The 14451-nt window shown below is 43.7% G+C and overlaps 1 protein-coding gene across 1 annotated transcript; it reads right to left on the bottom strand.

Annotated features, from left to right (window-relative positions):
- Nucleotides 1-6371: 6371 nt before the first annotated feature.
- Nucleotides 6372-9669, bottom strand: LOC139833580 (uncharacterized). Its single transcript, XM_071823893.1, has 3 exons — nt 9447-9669; nt 7943-8823; nt 6372-7460 (listed from the first exon to the last, which is right to left on the bottom strand). Exons 1-3 carry the CDS (start codon nt 9667-9669, stop codon nt 6372-6374), a joined length of 2193 nt encoding a protein of 730 aa, XP_071679994.1.
- Between the last annotated feature and the right edge of the window lie 4782 nt (nt 9670-14451).

The following is a 14451-nucleotide window of genomic DNA, read 5'->3' as shown; positions in this document are numbered from 1 at the left end:
TCATCCCAACTAGATCCGTAATCTATAACACAAGCTCTCAGCATATCCTCTAGGATCTGATTCACTCTCTCGGTCTGACCATCTGTTTGAGGGTGAAATGTTGTACTAAACTCCAATCTAGTTCCTAAGGACTCATGCAACTGCTTCCAGAAATGTGAGATAAATTGGGTACCTCTATCCGACACAATACTCTTAGGAACACCGTGTAGACATACTATTCTCTTCATATAGATATCTGCTAACTTAGCGCTGGTGTACGTGGTCTTCACGGGCACGAAGTGAGCTACCTTTGTCAAACGATCTACTATAACCCAAATCGAATCATACCCTGATTTTGTTCCTGGTAAACCAGTAATAAGGTCCATACCAATTTGGTCCCACTTCCATTCTGGAACCTTCAGTGGTTGCAACAATCCAGCTGGCTTCTGATGTTCAACCTTTACTCTGCTACACACATCACACTTGGCTATATATTCCGCGATGTCTTGCTTCATATTATTCCACCAGAATCTCTCCTTCAAATCCATGTACATCTTAGTATTGCCAGGGTGGATGGAATATGGTGTCTCATGTGCTTCCTGGAATATCAGCTTCCTAAGTTCTAGATCATTAGCTACACAAATACGCTTTCCAAACCAAACAGTACCATGTTCATCTTCACCAAAACCTTTTGATTTATCCTCCTTCAAGTTTTCCTTTATCTTCTCTATATCTTCGTCTCCCTTCTGAGTTTCTTTTATGGGATTTCTATTTTCGTGCCCTCGGGTCGTTAGTTGTACTCAGTTTTCCCCAGCCCCTTAGTTTTTCCTCAGTTTTCCCCAAGCCTATGTCTGAAACCCGCAGAAGGAGCTCAGACGGAAGGAATCCGTTTATTTGGACGTTCTGTGCTGACGTGTTGCGCCGCGTCGTCTGTGGGGCCGCGTCGTGTGGGGCCGCGTCGCGTGGGGCTGGTAGAAAGGGACCGCGTGGGACAGGACGAGAAGCGTTTGGTTGCACGTGAGCAGGAGCTGGGTTTTGTCTCTCTCGGCCCAAATTGGCATTTTTAAGAGCACCTTTTCCCCTCTTTCTCTCTCTGTCTTTTTCACCAAATTAGTATCAAATCTAGAGAAGCTTCTATTTCTGTCTTTCTTCAATATGGCAGCAAATCTAGTAGCAAATCTCTGGGGTTATTTATGTCTTTTGGCCCTCGTTTTTTGCCCAATATGGCAGCAAATCTAGTAGCAAATCTAGAAGCTAGTATATGATAAATTCACAACAGCATAATCACAAAACTAAGTATAATACATAAACTGCATACAACAGCCAAAAGCAGGCAATAACGTTGTTAATGTTCACGACAAACTAAGCTGAAAAATATACAAGACGCACGCAATGTATGGACAACAAGAAGATTAGGATGAATGAATTTGTTCTTCATTCCTCCTCATATATTTCTTTGTCGCTCCATTCGTGCATTTCCGCAAGGAAATATTCATTGAACTCCTTCCGTCTGCAGTGTGCGGCCAATACATCCTCCAAACGGTATGGCTTGTGTTCATTTCTCATACCGTAGCTTCCTATTCTATCCACACGTACTGGCCACTCATCCCAGGCCTTTGTATCATGAGAGTACTCTCTGATATAACCCAAATCCGCGTAGTAGATGCTGCTAGGTCGAAGTGTCGGGTACACTCTGGTGTCGACGGAGATACACCGGATATAATTCACAAAGAAGGCATTACTGCCAATGTTACTGACCGGATGGAGAGAGCGGCTCTGAGTGTCCACACGGTACACCAAAGGTTTGCCCGCCAAAGCCTCGCTGACCAACAACACAAGCAGCAGATCACCATCCGACTTCACAAGGTAGAACTTCTGACGTCCAAGTTACGGAAATGAAATTAGTGTCTCCATCTTGACGGTGCTCGCGCTGTCGCAACCGTACATTGGTGCACACTATTCTTCCGATCTCAAAATTGTCCGCGACTATCGCATACAGTTCACCATTGAACGGGGTAATGCAACGCAGACAATGGTTCTTGATCGAAAATCTTCCTTCTCCCCAATCTTCATTTATATCCTTAGTTGGAGTGCTCTCATCGACCCAACCAATTTCCGACGGGTAATGTGCGGCAACGAAGATCATAGTCGGGGATTTGATAACAGCGACTGATTTCAGAAAAACAGATGGCATCTGCGCCTCAAACATAGTGTTCGATTTCTTTGTGAGTGGGTTCAGCAGCCGTATCTTGTGCGGCGGGTTCTTCTGGGCAAGCACGATGACACCACGGAAAAAGCCGACGAACTAGTATCTAAAATATATTGATGAAGATAACATTCAGCACTAAGATGTGTTTAAGATTGAAAATAAAAAGGTAGATATGGAGGAATTTGAACCTTGTATGAACTTCCGATAGATCTATGGTGACGTAGCGTGATGTGCCGAGTTGGAGGAAGGTGAACTCAGCGACGCGTGGAAGGGCGTGGTGTAGCATGATCCATTCGTCCAGGTGCACGTCGGGCTCAGGCAAACCTGAGCGCCAATTTCTACAGACTTGCCTCATAGCAGAGTAGGTGTCGGCGTACTCCTCGTTCGCCAGTAAGCATTGGCCGATCTTGTGAAGTGGTCCATCAGCCGAGAGAGGCCCGATTCACGGAGGCACCGCTCTTGGATGCGCCGCCCTCGGAGGCGACGCGCTCGGCGGCGGCGCGCTCGGCGGCGACGGGCTCGGCGGCAACGGGCTCAGAGGCGATGGGCGCGGAGGCGACGGGCTCGGAGGCGACGGCCGCCGGCGCATTCTTCTTCTCCATCGCCAGCAGGGTAGCGTGCGTACGGCGGTTGGGGTTTTTTCAATTTGGAGAAGTTGATGGGACGTGAGAGAGGTGGTTTCGTGCGTGAGCGAGAATGAGACGACTGTGTGCAGAGGGAGGGAGGGAGGGGCTTACGCGTCCTAAATGCGACCCGCGTCCTACGCGTCCACTATTTGCACGTCTGCACCGCGACACGCGTCAACAATGGCACGTCTTGCACTTCTGCACCGCAACACGCGTCCTCGGGTCTAACCCTGGAAATTTAGATATACTCAGGTATACCCCCGAGTCATATACTAGCATTTTTTGTGTGCTCAGTTTTCTCCTTGAGTGCTAATACTGGCTAGTGTAATATACTCAGTTTTACCCTCAAGTGGCTGGTCAACAGAGAGTCAACAAATGGGATTAACTAGTTAAATGAGTTATTTAATGTGCAAAAAATTCCGAAAAAGAGTGGCACTTACTCATGGAGTCTTTACCACAAATTGCCACTTCTCAAATCATAGATAAATCATAGATAAATCAAGTTTCACCACAAATTGCCACTTCTCAAATCACCTAGTAGCTATGAAGGTGCATGGTTTTCCATAATAAGCCCTACCCAAAACAGCTTTCCCCAAAACATACTTTGTCTGAATGAGGCCATAATTTTCACACTCATGTAGATTTGTATTGCAAATAGTTTGAGGTAGGCCAAGATGGGTTTCATTGTACAAAACACGCATTTTCCATTTTTTAAATCTCATATTTGAATCCCTTAGTCTGTTTACTACTCACTTGCCCTTGGTTTCTTGATACTACTCAGTTTTGCCCTCTCCCTTCACAAACTCTCACAGACGCCCAACATTGCCCTGATTGGTCTAGCCCATGTCACGCGGATCGTGCCCGCCGATCGTTGATCGTATGATCTAACGGGCAGGATAACCCCTATCTCTCTCTGCAGTCGGGGCCACCACCCTCTCTCTCTCTCTGTCGTCGGTTAGCTTCACGCAAAGTTTGGTTTTCTGCATTATTTTTCACGAGCTAAATTATAAACTCTTTTTAGGCATTACTTTTCACACAAAAAATGATAAACCATCACCGATTTGTTGTAGCCATTACTTTTCACGCAAAAAAATGATACACCATCACCCATTTCGTGTACCCATTACTTTTCACACAAAAAACGATAAACCATCACCGATTTTGTTGTAGCCATTACTTTTCACGCAAAAAATGATACACCATCACCCATTTCTTGTAGCCATTACTTTTCACCCAAAAAACGATAAACCATCACCGATTTTGTTGTAGCCATTACTTTTCACGCAAAAATGATACACCATCACCCATTTCTTGTAGCCATTACTTTTCACGCAAAAAACGATAAACCATCACCGATTTTGTTGTAGCCATTACTTTTCACGCAAAAAAATGATACACCATCACCCATTTCGTGTACCCATTACTTTTCACGCAAAAAACGATAAACCATCACCGATTTTGTTGTAGCCATTACTTTTCACGCAAAAAATGATACACCATCACCCATTTCTTGTAGCCATTACTTTTCACGCAAAAAACGATAAACCATCACCGATTTTGTTGTAGCCATTACTTTTCACGCAAAAAATGATACACCATCACCCATTTCTTGTAGCCATTACTTTTCACGCAAAAAATGATAAACCATCAACGATTTGTTGTAGCCATTACGGTAAATGATAAACTATCACGAATTACCATTTCTTTTAGGCATTACTTTTCACGGTAAAATGATAAACTATATCACGAAGTTCCATTTCCGTCAAGATAGTCCGCATTACTTTTTTGTTGAGATATATACCCCCACAACGGTCATCTCCTCCTTAAATTATTGTGTAAACCCCCACAACGGTCACCTCCTCCTTAATTTATTGTGTAAACCCCTACAACGGTCATCTCTCCCTTATAAACACCCACAACGGCCATCCCTTGTGTCAATAGGTTCTGCCTCTCTCTTCTTCGTTCACATACACTTGATCATCCATTGCCATGGCTTCCACGTCTCGGACGCGGAACGGAAGGGGAAGGGGAAGGGGAAGGGGAAGGGGAAGAGGCGGCCGGGGTGGTGGATCATCATCATTGACACCACCACCATCGTCAACACTGCCATTGATCATAGAGGAGTTCTTCATCGTCATCTATGAAGACCCTTTGGTCAAGAAGGTACGTATGCGTTCCCACATATATGATGCATGTGATTAATTATGGGCATGTTCTAAAAACCTTTAATTTCAAACGATCGGCGCTCGATCTCTTTGCAGGCACTACCAAAAAAGTTTGCGGACTATCTTGACGGCCAGGAGCCAGCTAAGGTGTATCTGCGAGCAGCTGACTGCGGTCCTCGTCTCTGGACCGTGGAGGTCCTATTTGACTGACAAGGCCGGATGTATCTCGACAAGGGCTGGGAGAATTTCGCCAACGCGCACGGTGTGGATTTCGGCTGCTACGTACACTTCAAATATGAAGGCGATGATGTGCTCACAGTGAAGGTGTTCGACGGAACAATGTGCAGGAAGTACTACTACTCAGACGACGAAGATACTGACGATGAAAGTGACGACGACGTGAAGCCATGCATCCATCCCCTTTAGAGATCTAGCTATTTTCTATATATTTAGAGATCTAGCTATTTTCTATATATTATGCACAATGTTTAGCATAAGAGTCACTTTAAATTAAGCTACGAAAATAGTCACCTGCCATGGGCTGAGGCGGCCCCACAGAGCGGCTCTATATTATATTCTCTAAATAAATAGACAACCCCAGCGGTCATTGGCTGCGGAGGCCCCACAGAGCGGCAATATATGATTTTCTATAAATAAATAGATGACCCCACTGGTCATTGGCCGCGGCAGCCCCACAGAGCGGCAAATATATGTCTTTTCCTGAAAAATAGACGACCCCACTGGTCATTAGCTGTGGCAGACCCTCAGAGCGGCAATATATGACTTTTCCTGAAAAATAGATGACCCCACTGGTCATTGGCTGCGGCAGCCCAGTAGAGCGGCCCCATTTGTCAGCACGAGACGGGTCAGAGAGGAACTGCCCTCTGTGCAGCCCCACCCGTCAGATTAACGGTAACGGTAAGGCCTCTGACCTGACGGCAACCCTCCCGTCCGAGCGTCTGCGAGGGGTTTCAAACTAGAGGGAGGGGAAAACTGAGGAAAAACTAACGAGCTGGGGAAAACTGAGCACAACTAAGGACCTGAGGGCACGAAAATAGAAATCCCTTCTTTTATCCTATCCATCAACATAGGTTTCACTATTAAGGATGCTACAAAGCCTTCCGGTACTACTTCCAAGCTAAGGTCCTTCAAACCCTTGCACAGATCTTCAGGCAAATCTTCTATCGACAGACAATTTACATAAGACTTACGGCTTAAGGCATCCGCCACTACGTTTGCTTTACCAGGGTGGTATTGCAAACTCAAATCGTAATCCTTGATGAGTTCCAACCATCTCCTTTGTCTCATGTTCAATTCCTTCTGGGTGAAGATGTACTTCAGACTCTTGTGGTCGGTGAATACCTCACATCGTTTCCCCATCAAATAGTGTCTCTAGGTTTTCAGCGGATGGACCACTAAAGCCAACTCTATATCGTGGGTGGGGTAATTTATTTCATGTTTCTTGAGTTGCCTAGAAGCATAAGCTGCTACCTTGCCTTCCTGCATCAACACACTTCCAAGCCCTGGATGAGAAGCATCACAGTAGACTTGAAATTCTTTCTCCAGGGCAGGTAAACACAGAATTGGTGCAGACACTAATCTCTTCTTCAATTCCTGGAAGATGGCTTCACATGCTTCAGTCCAGGCAAACTTCTTCTCTTTCTTCAGCAACTCAGTCATTGGTTTCACGATCTTGGAGAAATTCTCGATGAATCTCCTGTAGTAGCCTGCCAATCCTAAGAAACTGCGAATTTCTCCAACATTCTTGGGTGGTTCCCATTCTGTCACTTCTGCTACCTTGGAGGGGTCTACAGCAATTCCTTCCTTGGATATAATGTGTCCAAGAAATCCTACTTCACGTAGCCAGAACTCACATTTACTAAACTTGGCATATAGCTGATGTTCTTGAAGTTTCTCCAATATTAGGCGAAGGTGTTTCTCATGTTCCTCTTCGCTCTTGGAATAGATAAGTATGTCGTCAATGAAGACTACGACAAACTTGTCGAGGAATTCCATGAACACTTTGTTCATCATATTCATGAAGTATGAGGGATCATTGGGTAAACCAAAAGGCATCACCGTATACTCGTACGAACCATATCTAGTGACAAATGCTGTCTTGGGGATCTCATGCTCTCTAATCTTGAGCTGAAAATATCCAGACCGAAGGTCGATCTTGGAAATCACACTAGCACCAACCAACTGATCGAAAAGATCATTGATTCTGGGTAGGGGGTGTTTGTTCTTGATGGTAACTTCATTTAGTGAACGGTAATCCATAACCAAACGCTGGCTCTTGTCCTTCTTCTCAACAAACAGAACAGACGCTCCCCACGGAGACGAACTCTCCCTAATGAAACCTTTTCCTAACTGCTCCTTCAGCTGTTTTTTGAGCTCCTTCAACTCATCAGTAGACATGGGGTAAGGTCTCTTGCTATAGGGCCTGTGTCCGGAAGCAGCTCTATAAGGAATTCCACATCTCTATACGGGGGCATTCCTGGTAGCTCCTCAGGAAAAACACCAGGATATTCCTTGACTATGCGTACCTGATCTAGGCTAACCCCCTTAAGATTGTTTAGCCTTAGATCTCCAAAGTCCAATCGGGATTTGTACCTAATTCTTTTTCCCTCGGGGGTTGTGAGAGTGATTGATTTACTCACACAATCTATGACTCCTCTATGGGTTGTCATCCAGTCCATCCCCAAAATAACATCCAAACCTTGTGATTCTAAGATTACTAAGTGGGCGACGAATTTATAGGGGCCGATTTTTAAAACCAGACTTCGGCATCCCGAATTAACTATCATCTCTCCACCAGGGGAACTTACTTTAATTGTTTTTCCTATCGTTTCGGTGGGTAATCCATTTTTATTCACAAAAGCTCTTGATATGAATGAATGTGATGCACCAGTATCAAATAAAATTAATGCCGTAAATGAGTTGAGTGGAAACATACCCATCACAGCGTCAGGTTCATTCATCACTTCCTCCATGTTGAGATAGTTCGCATGTCCCTTCTGGAATGAATTTGATTTGGTGGCATCAACAAGCTTATTCTCTGGGCATTCAGTGGCAAAGTGTCCAGTCTTCTTACACTTGAAGCAGGTAATATGGGACAGGTCTTTTGAATTGTGTCGGTGCTGGCAGTTATTTCCATTGGGGTGTCCGTTACCCCCATTGTGACGGCCATTGTTTCCACTGTGATTCCCATTGGAATGATTTCCCCTGAATCCTCCATTGAACTTGTGACCATTGAAATTGTTGCCATTCCCCTTGCTAAAATGATTGTTATGCATGTGTGAGCTGTGACTTCCACCTCCATCAGAAGAATGGTGCTTGTTGTGGAATGGCTCAGTGTGACTCTTATTGCTAAACTTCCTCTTACGGTTCTCCTCCTTCTTGATATTATTGTCCAGGGCGATGGCTTGATCAAGTAGGGACTGGTAACTGGGTGCGCAAGCTACAGTCAATGGAATCTTCAGTTCACCCTTAAGTCCATTGAGGAACTTCTCCTTTCTCTTCGCATCAGTGTCAATGTCCTCTGGGGCATACCTTGCCAAAGCACAGAAGTCATCCATGTATTCCTTCAGATTCCTTCCACCCTGCCCCAGACTACGGAATTCATCTCTCTTGAAGTTCATAATGCCCGAGGAGATATGGGCAGTACGGAATCCCTCCTTGAATGTTTCCCAGTCTAAATAATCTATAGGATGGGTGAGTTGATAAGTCTCCCACCACATCGCAGCAGGTCCTTCCAACAGGTGAGCGGTGAACCTAATCTTCTCAGCCTCCGTGCACTCACAGGTGACTATGTCCTTGCTAACAGAATGAAGCCAGTCATCATCTACAATTGGTTCAGTGGCACTGGAGAACTTGGCTGGTCTGAGTCTCAGAAATCTAGCAAGTCTGTCCACTGGGGGCGGGGGTGGTGGTGGTGGAGGTGGTGGCGGTGGTGGAGGTGGTGGTGGTATATTGTTGTTGTTCTGGGTGGTTTGGATGAACTGGGTCATCATCTGCATGAGCTGTGCATGAGCTGTCATCATCTGATTCAGTGCGTCCTAAGTTGGATCACGTCTTAGCAGCATCTGATATAGTTTTAGCATAGATAAGAACAAGATAGATAGATCTAGGAAGTAAAGTTTCCTACCCATGCACAAACAAGGCACACAACCAAACAAAAACATTGAAAACCAGAAATTTAAACTTTACTTAAACTTATCGAGTTTCAAAAATACGACTAAGATATACGGTACTGCCTTACATCAAATAGTAGGACAATACAAAAGAGCGTAAGGAAAAACCTAAAATCTAAAGGGGTCTTCTAACGCCTCTTGACCGCTCCATAGCAAGATAGTGGGCTTCCTTCCTCAGTTGCTTTCCTCTTCAAGTTGTTCTCCTCTACAGTCGGCGCCTCCTGAGTAACTGGATGATGTGGCGATGGCGGAATCTGTTTGACTAGATGCGCACACTGCGCCTGTAGTGCCAAGATTATCGCCTGCGGATTGAAATTCTCATCTTGTAGCTTTTCATTGTCCGTCTTGAGTTGAACAACCTCTGCATCTAGTTCATCCCTCTGCTCCTTCAGCTCATAATACTTCAGATTGTTCTCCTGGAGGATTTCCTTGGTCAGGTCACAGTCATTCATCTGAAGGCGCAGGTGATGTTCCATCTTCTGGGCGTACCTTTCCATGTCCTCGAACTAGATTGTCGTCCACGTCATGCCTTCACGATTTCCCTTAGTCCTAAAGCAAAATCCCGCGGAGCTGCGATGTCCAAAGTGCTGGATGTCCGAATCCTCTTCGATGTCATTCTTGTACCTGTAGATGATGCGCGCTAATGCCTCCTGCATTGCCATCACTACTCCATCTTCCCAGTCTGGATACGTCTTTAGGTAGACCACGGTGTCGGTAACTGGCTGAACAAGACGTCCCTCAATGGTGGTCTTGATCTCCCAGCGCTCCACGGCGTGTACATCAGATATCACGGCTCTCCCGCGGAACATGGGTGCGCGTATACTCAGAGACTTGCACACCCGGGACAGTGTGTCGCTGAAAGGGGTGTCGTCCTCATGGTATGGGACCCAGAGCTTGGTGAAGGTGCCCATCTATATTTCGAAAAGTGAGACAAGGTTAGAATAGAATCAAATGAATAGATAAGTGAAGAATTAAGATTTTCGTAATTATAACTTAAATAAGTTGTATCCTATGGTTTTCCAAATCCTAGGGTCTCGATCCTGCAGGCAACAATAGAGCTCTGATACCATTTTGTAGCACCCTACCTTTTAAATAAAGGCAAGATACCTGTGTATAGTGCTATTCCCGGGATCACTGATAGAACACACATTTCAAATGTAGTAATCATAGCAATATTATCAAATTTACTAGAATGTAGATCCTCAGGAGATAAAATAATGTCTTACAAATTGCATAGTCAAATAGACTAGCTCAAATATAAATGTTCAAAGCAAACACAATGGAAATAACTTCAATGATCCTCCATCATCTTCATGCGCCACAGGCAGACATTTTGGAATGTAGACTCGAGATCCTACCTAGTACTCCTCCTCAGACGAACCTGCACATTTGAATATGCAGCCCCACGAATGGAGGTCAGTACAATGATGTACATGCAAATGACACTTATATGGTGGTTGTTTTGGGCATGACTATCTACATGATATTTGGCAAGTGGAGTTTAGCCAAGTTTGCATAAAGCCAATTTTATCCTACATTTTATTTAAAACAAAAACATTTTACAAAACTCATAATGATGTCATAAATAGTATCATGGTTACATCTCCCATGTACTATCCGATAGTTGCTACTCAAATTTTAACTTATCCAGAAAAGGTGATGAGATTCTTCCGTACATTCCCTGCCTAGAAAGCTCAAATTGTCCATAACCGTGGACACGGCTAAGATCTTAGGTTTAACTCTCGAGAGCTTGTGCACTTTCACCTTACGACCCAGCCTTCCCAAGAGAAGAATGAGACAAGATCTTTCAGAAGAAGGTTTCAACCATACTAGCTAGACCCGTTCCCGGCCGTCGCCTCCACCCACTATCTAGCTGACAAGTTGGACCTCACAACTTACTTAATCCCGGCAGAGCCCATAATACCATAAGGCTGCACTGGAAGCTACCTAAAAACATGGACGACATATTAATCTCTTTAATCCTGGGTGGCCATCCACAAGTGAAACCCACAGGCTTAAAACCATAAAGATGATAAACCCCCGCACGATCCCCTGGTGAAAACCTGAGGTGCAGTCTAGGGCAACTACTATTCAACTGCGCGCTCTCAGGTACCCACCTTCCACTGGTTTCTCCAGGGTCGGAGCCCTGAGCAGCCGCCCACCACACAACCAATCCACCCAGGTGATTCATTAAGGTTGTTAATTTTAATTCTCAATACTCACAATCCAAAATAATCAAAACCGCAGTGGCATTTTGTTATTGCTAGGCAACTAAGTATCCTAGCAAGGGTTCACGGTGGCTACACACTACTGGGATTGATAAGCATAGCATAACTTTCGAAAAAAAATCCTACCATGCACACTAGTTTGAAAAACACTAATTCATAACAAAATAGGTAGGAATTGAGTGTCACTTGCCTTGATCAAAGCAACCCGCACAATCACAGCAATCACAAGAACCACCTTGATCTCCTCCACAATCTAATCAAACAAACAAAACAAAAATAAACAAACATTCAATATGAACAATCATAGACATGTATGCATGCATGGTATGCACCAATTTATTTCACAAAAGAGGTAATGTGTAAGTGTTGTATTAGGTGTTATCTGACATGTGCAATGATGATAAAGTTTCCTGGATATTTAATTTGATTTAGAAAAACATTAACTGAGTATTTACTTAACATATACAACCTTATTAATTGGCTACCACAAGAATTATGTTTAGTAAAATGTAAACTTGACCTCCCTAGATAGGTTACAGTAATACAAGAGTAGAGCCATTGGAATTATTCGAAAATAATTTATAGAATTTGAATTATCATCGAATTACTGATTTGAATAGATTTTACTAAAGCAAGTTTGTGCACGTATCAAAGTTGTACGATTCTTATTCCATGTTGTAGTACATATTCTTAGGATTCCAGAAAGTACAAATTCACAAATTTTATAGTATAAAAGACTTAATTTAACTATTTGAATTATGACGCAAAATACAACACAAAACCTATACAGTATTATTGCATAAAGTTGTTGTACAGGTTAAGAGCTTTCCAACAATATGAAATTTGCGAAATTTGGCCCAGTGAGTGATTTTATATCGATTTTACAATGTTCTACCGTAATCTGAGATTTAAATTTAGAATTTAAACGCGATTTGACTATTCTGACCGGCGGCGCTGACTGGGACGCTGACCAGGTGACACGCAGCGCGTCCTGATTGGCCCATACCGGTTCGGTATGGGGCTTTAATCTGAGCCGCCAGATCTAGATCTAACGGACGAACAAAAAAAAAAAAAAAAAGGGCCAGACTTACCTGGCCGGCGGCGACGAAGTGGCGGGGCGGCTCGGTAGGTGACGACGGCGGCGGTTTTGGCGGGGTCTGGCGGCGGCCTGGGCGTGTGCTCCACGGCACGGATGTCGAGGTGGGGCCGGTTAGGGTTAGGGCGGCGGTAGTGTCCGGCTCGGCCATGAGGTGGAAGAAGATGTGGGCCCCGCTGACAGGCGGGCCCCACGGTCAGTGAGAGGGGAGAAAAAAAAGAGGGGGAAGGCGGTTCAGGCGCGGGCCGCCTTTGGCAGGCCAGCTGGGCCGATGCGGTCGGGCTAGCCCAACTCGGCCAGTCCGATCTGTTTTCTTTTTTTTTGTTCTTTTCATTTTTCCTTTTCTTTTTACTGTTTTCTTCATAACTTTTGTTTTAGGAAACCAAAAAGGCCCAAACCAGTTTCTAAAATTTTGTAAAAATTAGGGCTTTGTTTTAGACAGCAGAGAACAAGGTTTTGACCCAAAATGACATGGTAGGAAAATAGTACCTTTGCATTTAGGGTATGTAACTATGGTTGTGTCATATTTGTGCTTAACATTTTATGTGTAAAAAAACAAATGCAAAGATGCCATGAATGCATGCAGGTTTTTGTATTTTGAAAACTAGGGATGTTACAGACCAGCGGCGACAGGATATCAGCAGTGCCAAGAACAGATCGTTTGGGAAGTGCAAGTCGTTCCTTCCAGTCGGGGGCGCTGAGGATGGAGATGAAGTCGATGCGAGACGGAAGGACGCCGTCCTCTAACTTCACCACGCCTGGCAGAGACGGGGAATGTAATATCCCAGGTTTAGAGTCAATAAAATGAGAGAACACCAAAGTGTGCATTGCATTCATGCATAGAAAATCCGGGGAATTTTCGCGCTTTCAAATAAAACTTACCACAGTAACTGAAGTTTCACTTGACTTGCTGGAATTGAAGTAGATCATCAAGTCAAGCGCTATAAACTTCACTGTGATCTTTGCTTAAACCTTGTTTTGGGTAGAGATGATTTGATCTATGGGCTAGATGAAATGGAATTAGTTTTACAACAAACAACACCTTAAGTGAGGATTAAATACCAGATCCTATAATGGATCATAACATGGTATTCCTTACAATAACACATTCTTTAAGAATCAAATCCCAACTTAATAACACTCAAAAGTTAGAAACTACCTTTGTGTGTAATCTAATTCACTTATAAATAAGGTAAACCACAGGGTCTAAATTGCATACAAGCCACATATTCTTATTTAAATCATAACTTATTAAATACATGAAATATCATAAAACTAAATCCATTTACATTACGAATTATAGTCCAAACTATTTGAATAAAATTAACTATGAGTATTTTAAAACTCATATGATCATGCCTTGGTGAAATCAAACACCAACTATCCAAATTTGAGAAATAACCCTCAACCTTGACCTTTTAACCAATATTATAACATAAATCCAATCATACATGATATGGTGCACTATTCACAAGTATAAAAGCATTCACAAGATATTTAGTAACAAATGCCACTTGGCTATCCAAGAATAAATCATATGAGAGGATAATGATCATGCCACATAGGATGAAAATATCTACATGACTTGCTTTCCAAGCTATGCCAGCTCATGCTCAAAGGATTACTATGGATGAGCGCATGACAACCAAGCACCTTACTCATCAAACCAAAACAAGAGTCACCACCTATGTGTCATAATACTAGAGCTTTCCCAAGCCTATAAATAGAGCCACACCCCTTCATCCATTTTCTCATCTAGTACCATGATACATGGGAACAAACACATAGAGCCACTCCATGTGAATTAGATAGGATCAAGATGAAGAAGCTAGGAGGTGGTGGCATACCACAAGATGCAGGTTTACCAGATTTCCTTAAGAACAAGCTACAGAAAATACCAAGGTAGAATTCCTAGGCAAACCATATATTTAGAGGATCATATCATCATATCTTGA

The sequence above is a fragment of the Lolium perenne genome, chromosome 7 (genome assembly GCF_019359855.2).
Source record: "Lolium perenne isolate Kyuss_39 chromosome 7, Kyuss_2.0, whole genome shotgun sequence".
Lineage (NCBI taxonomy): Eukaryota > Viridiplantae > Streptophyta > Magnoliopsida > Poales > Poaceae > Lolium > Lolium perenne.
This window is presented reverse-complemented; position numbering and strand designations above follow the sequence as displayed.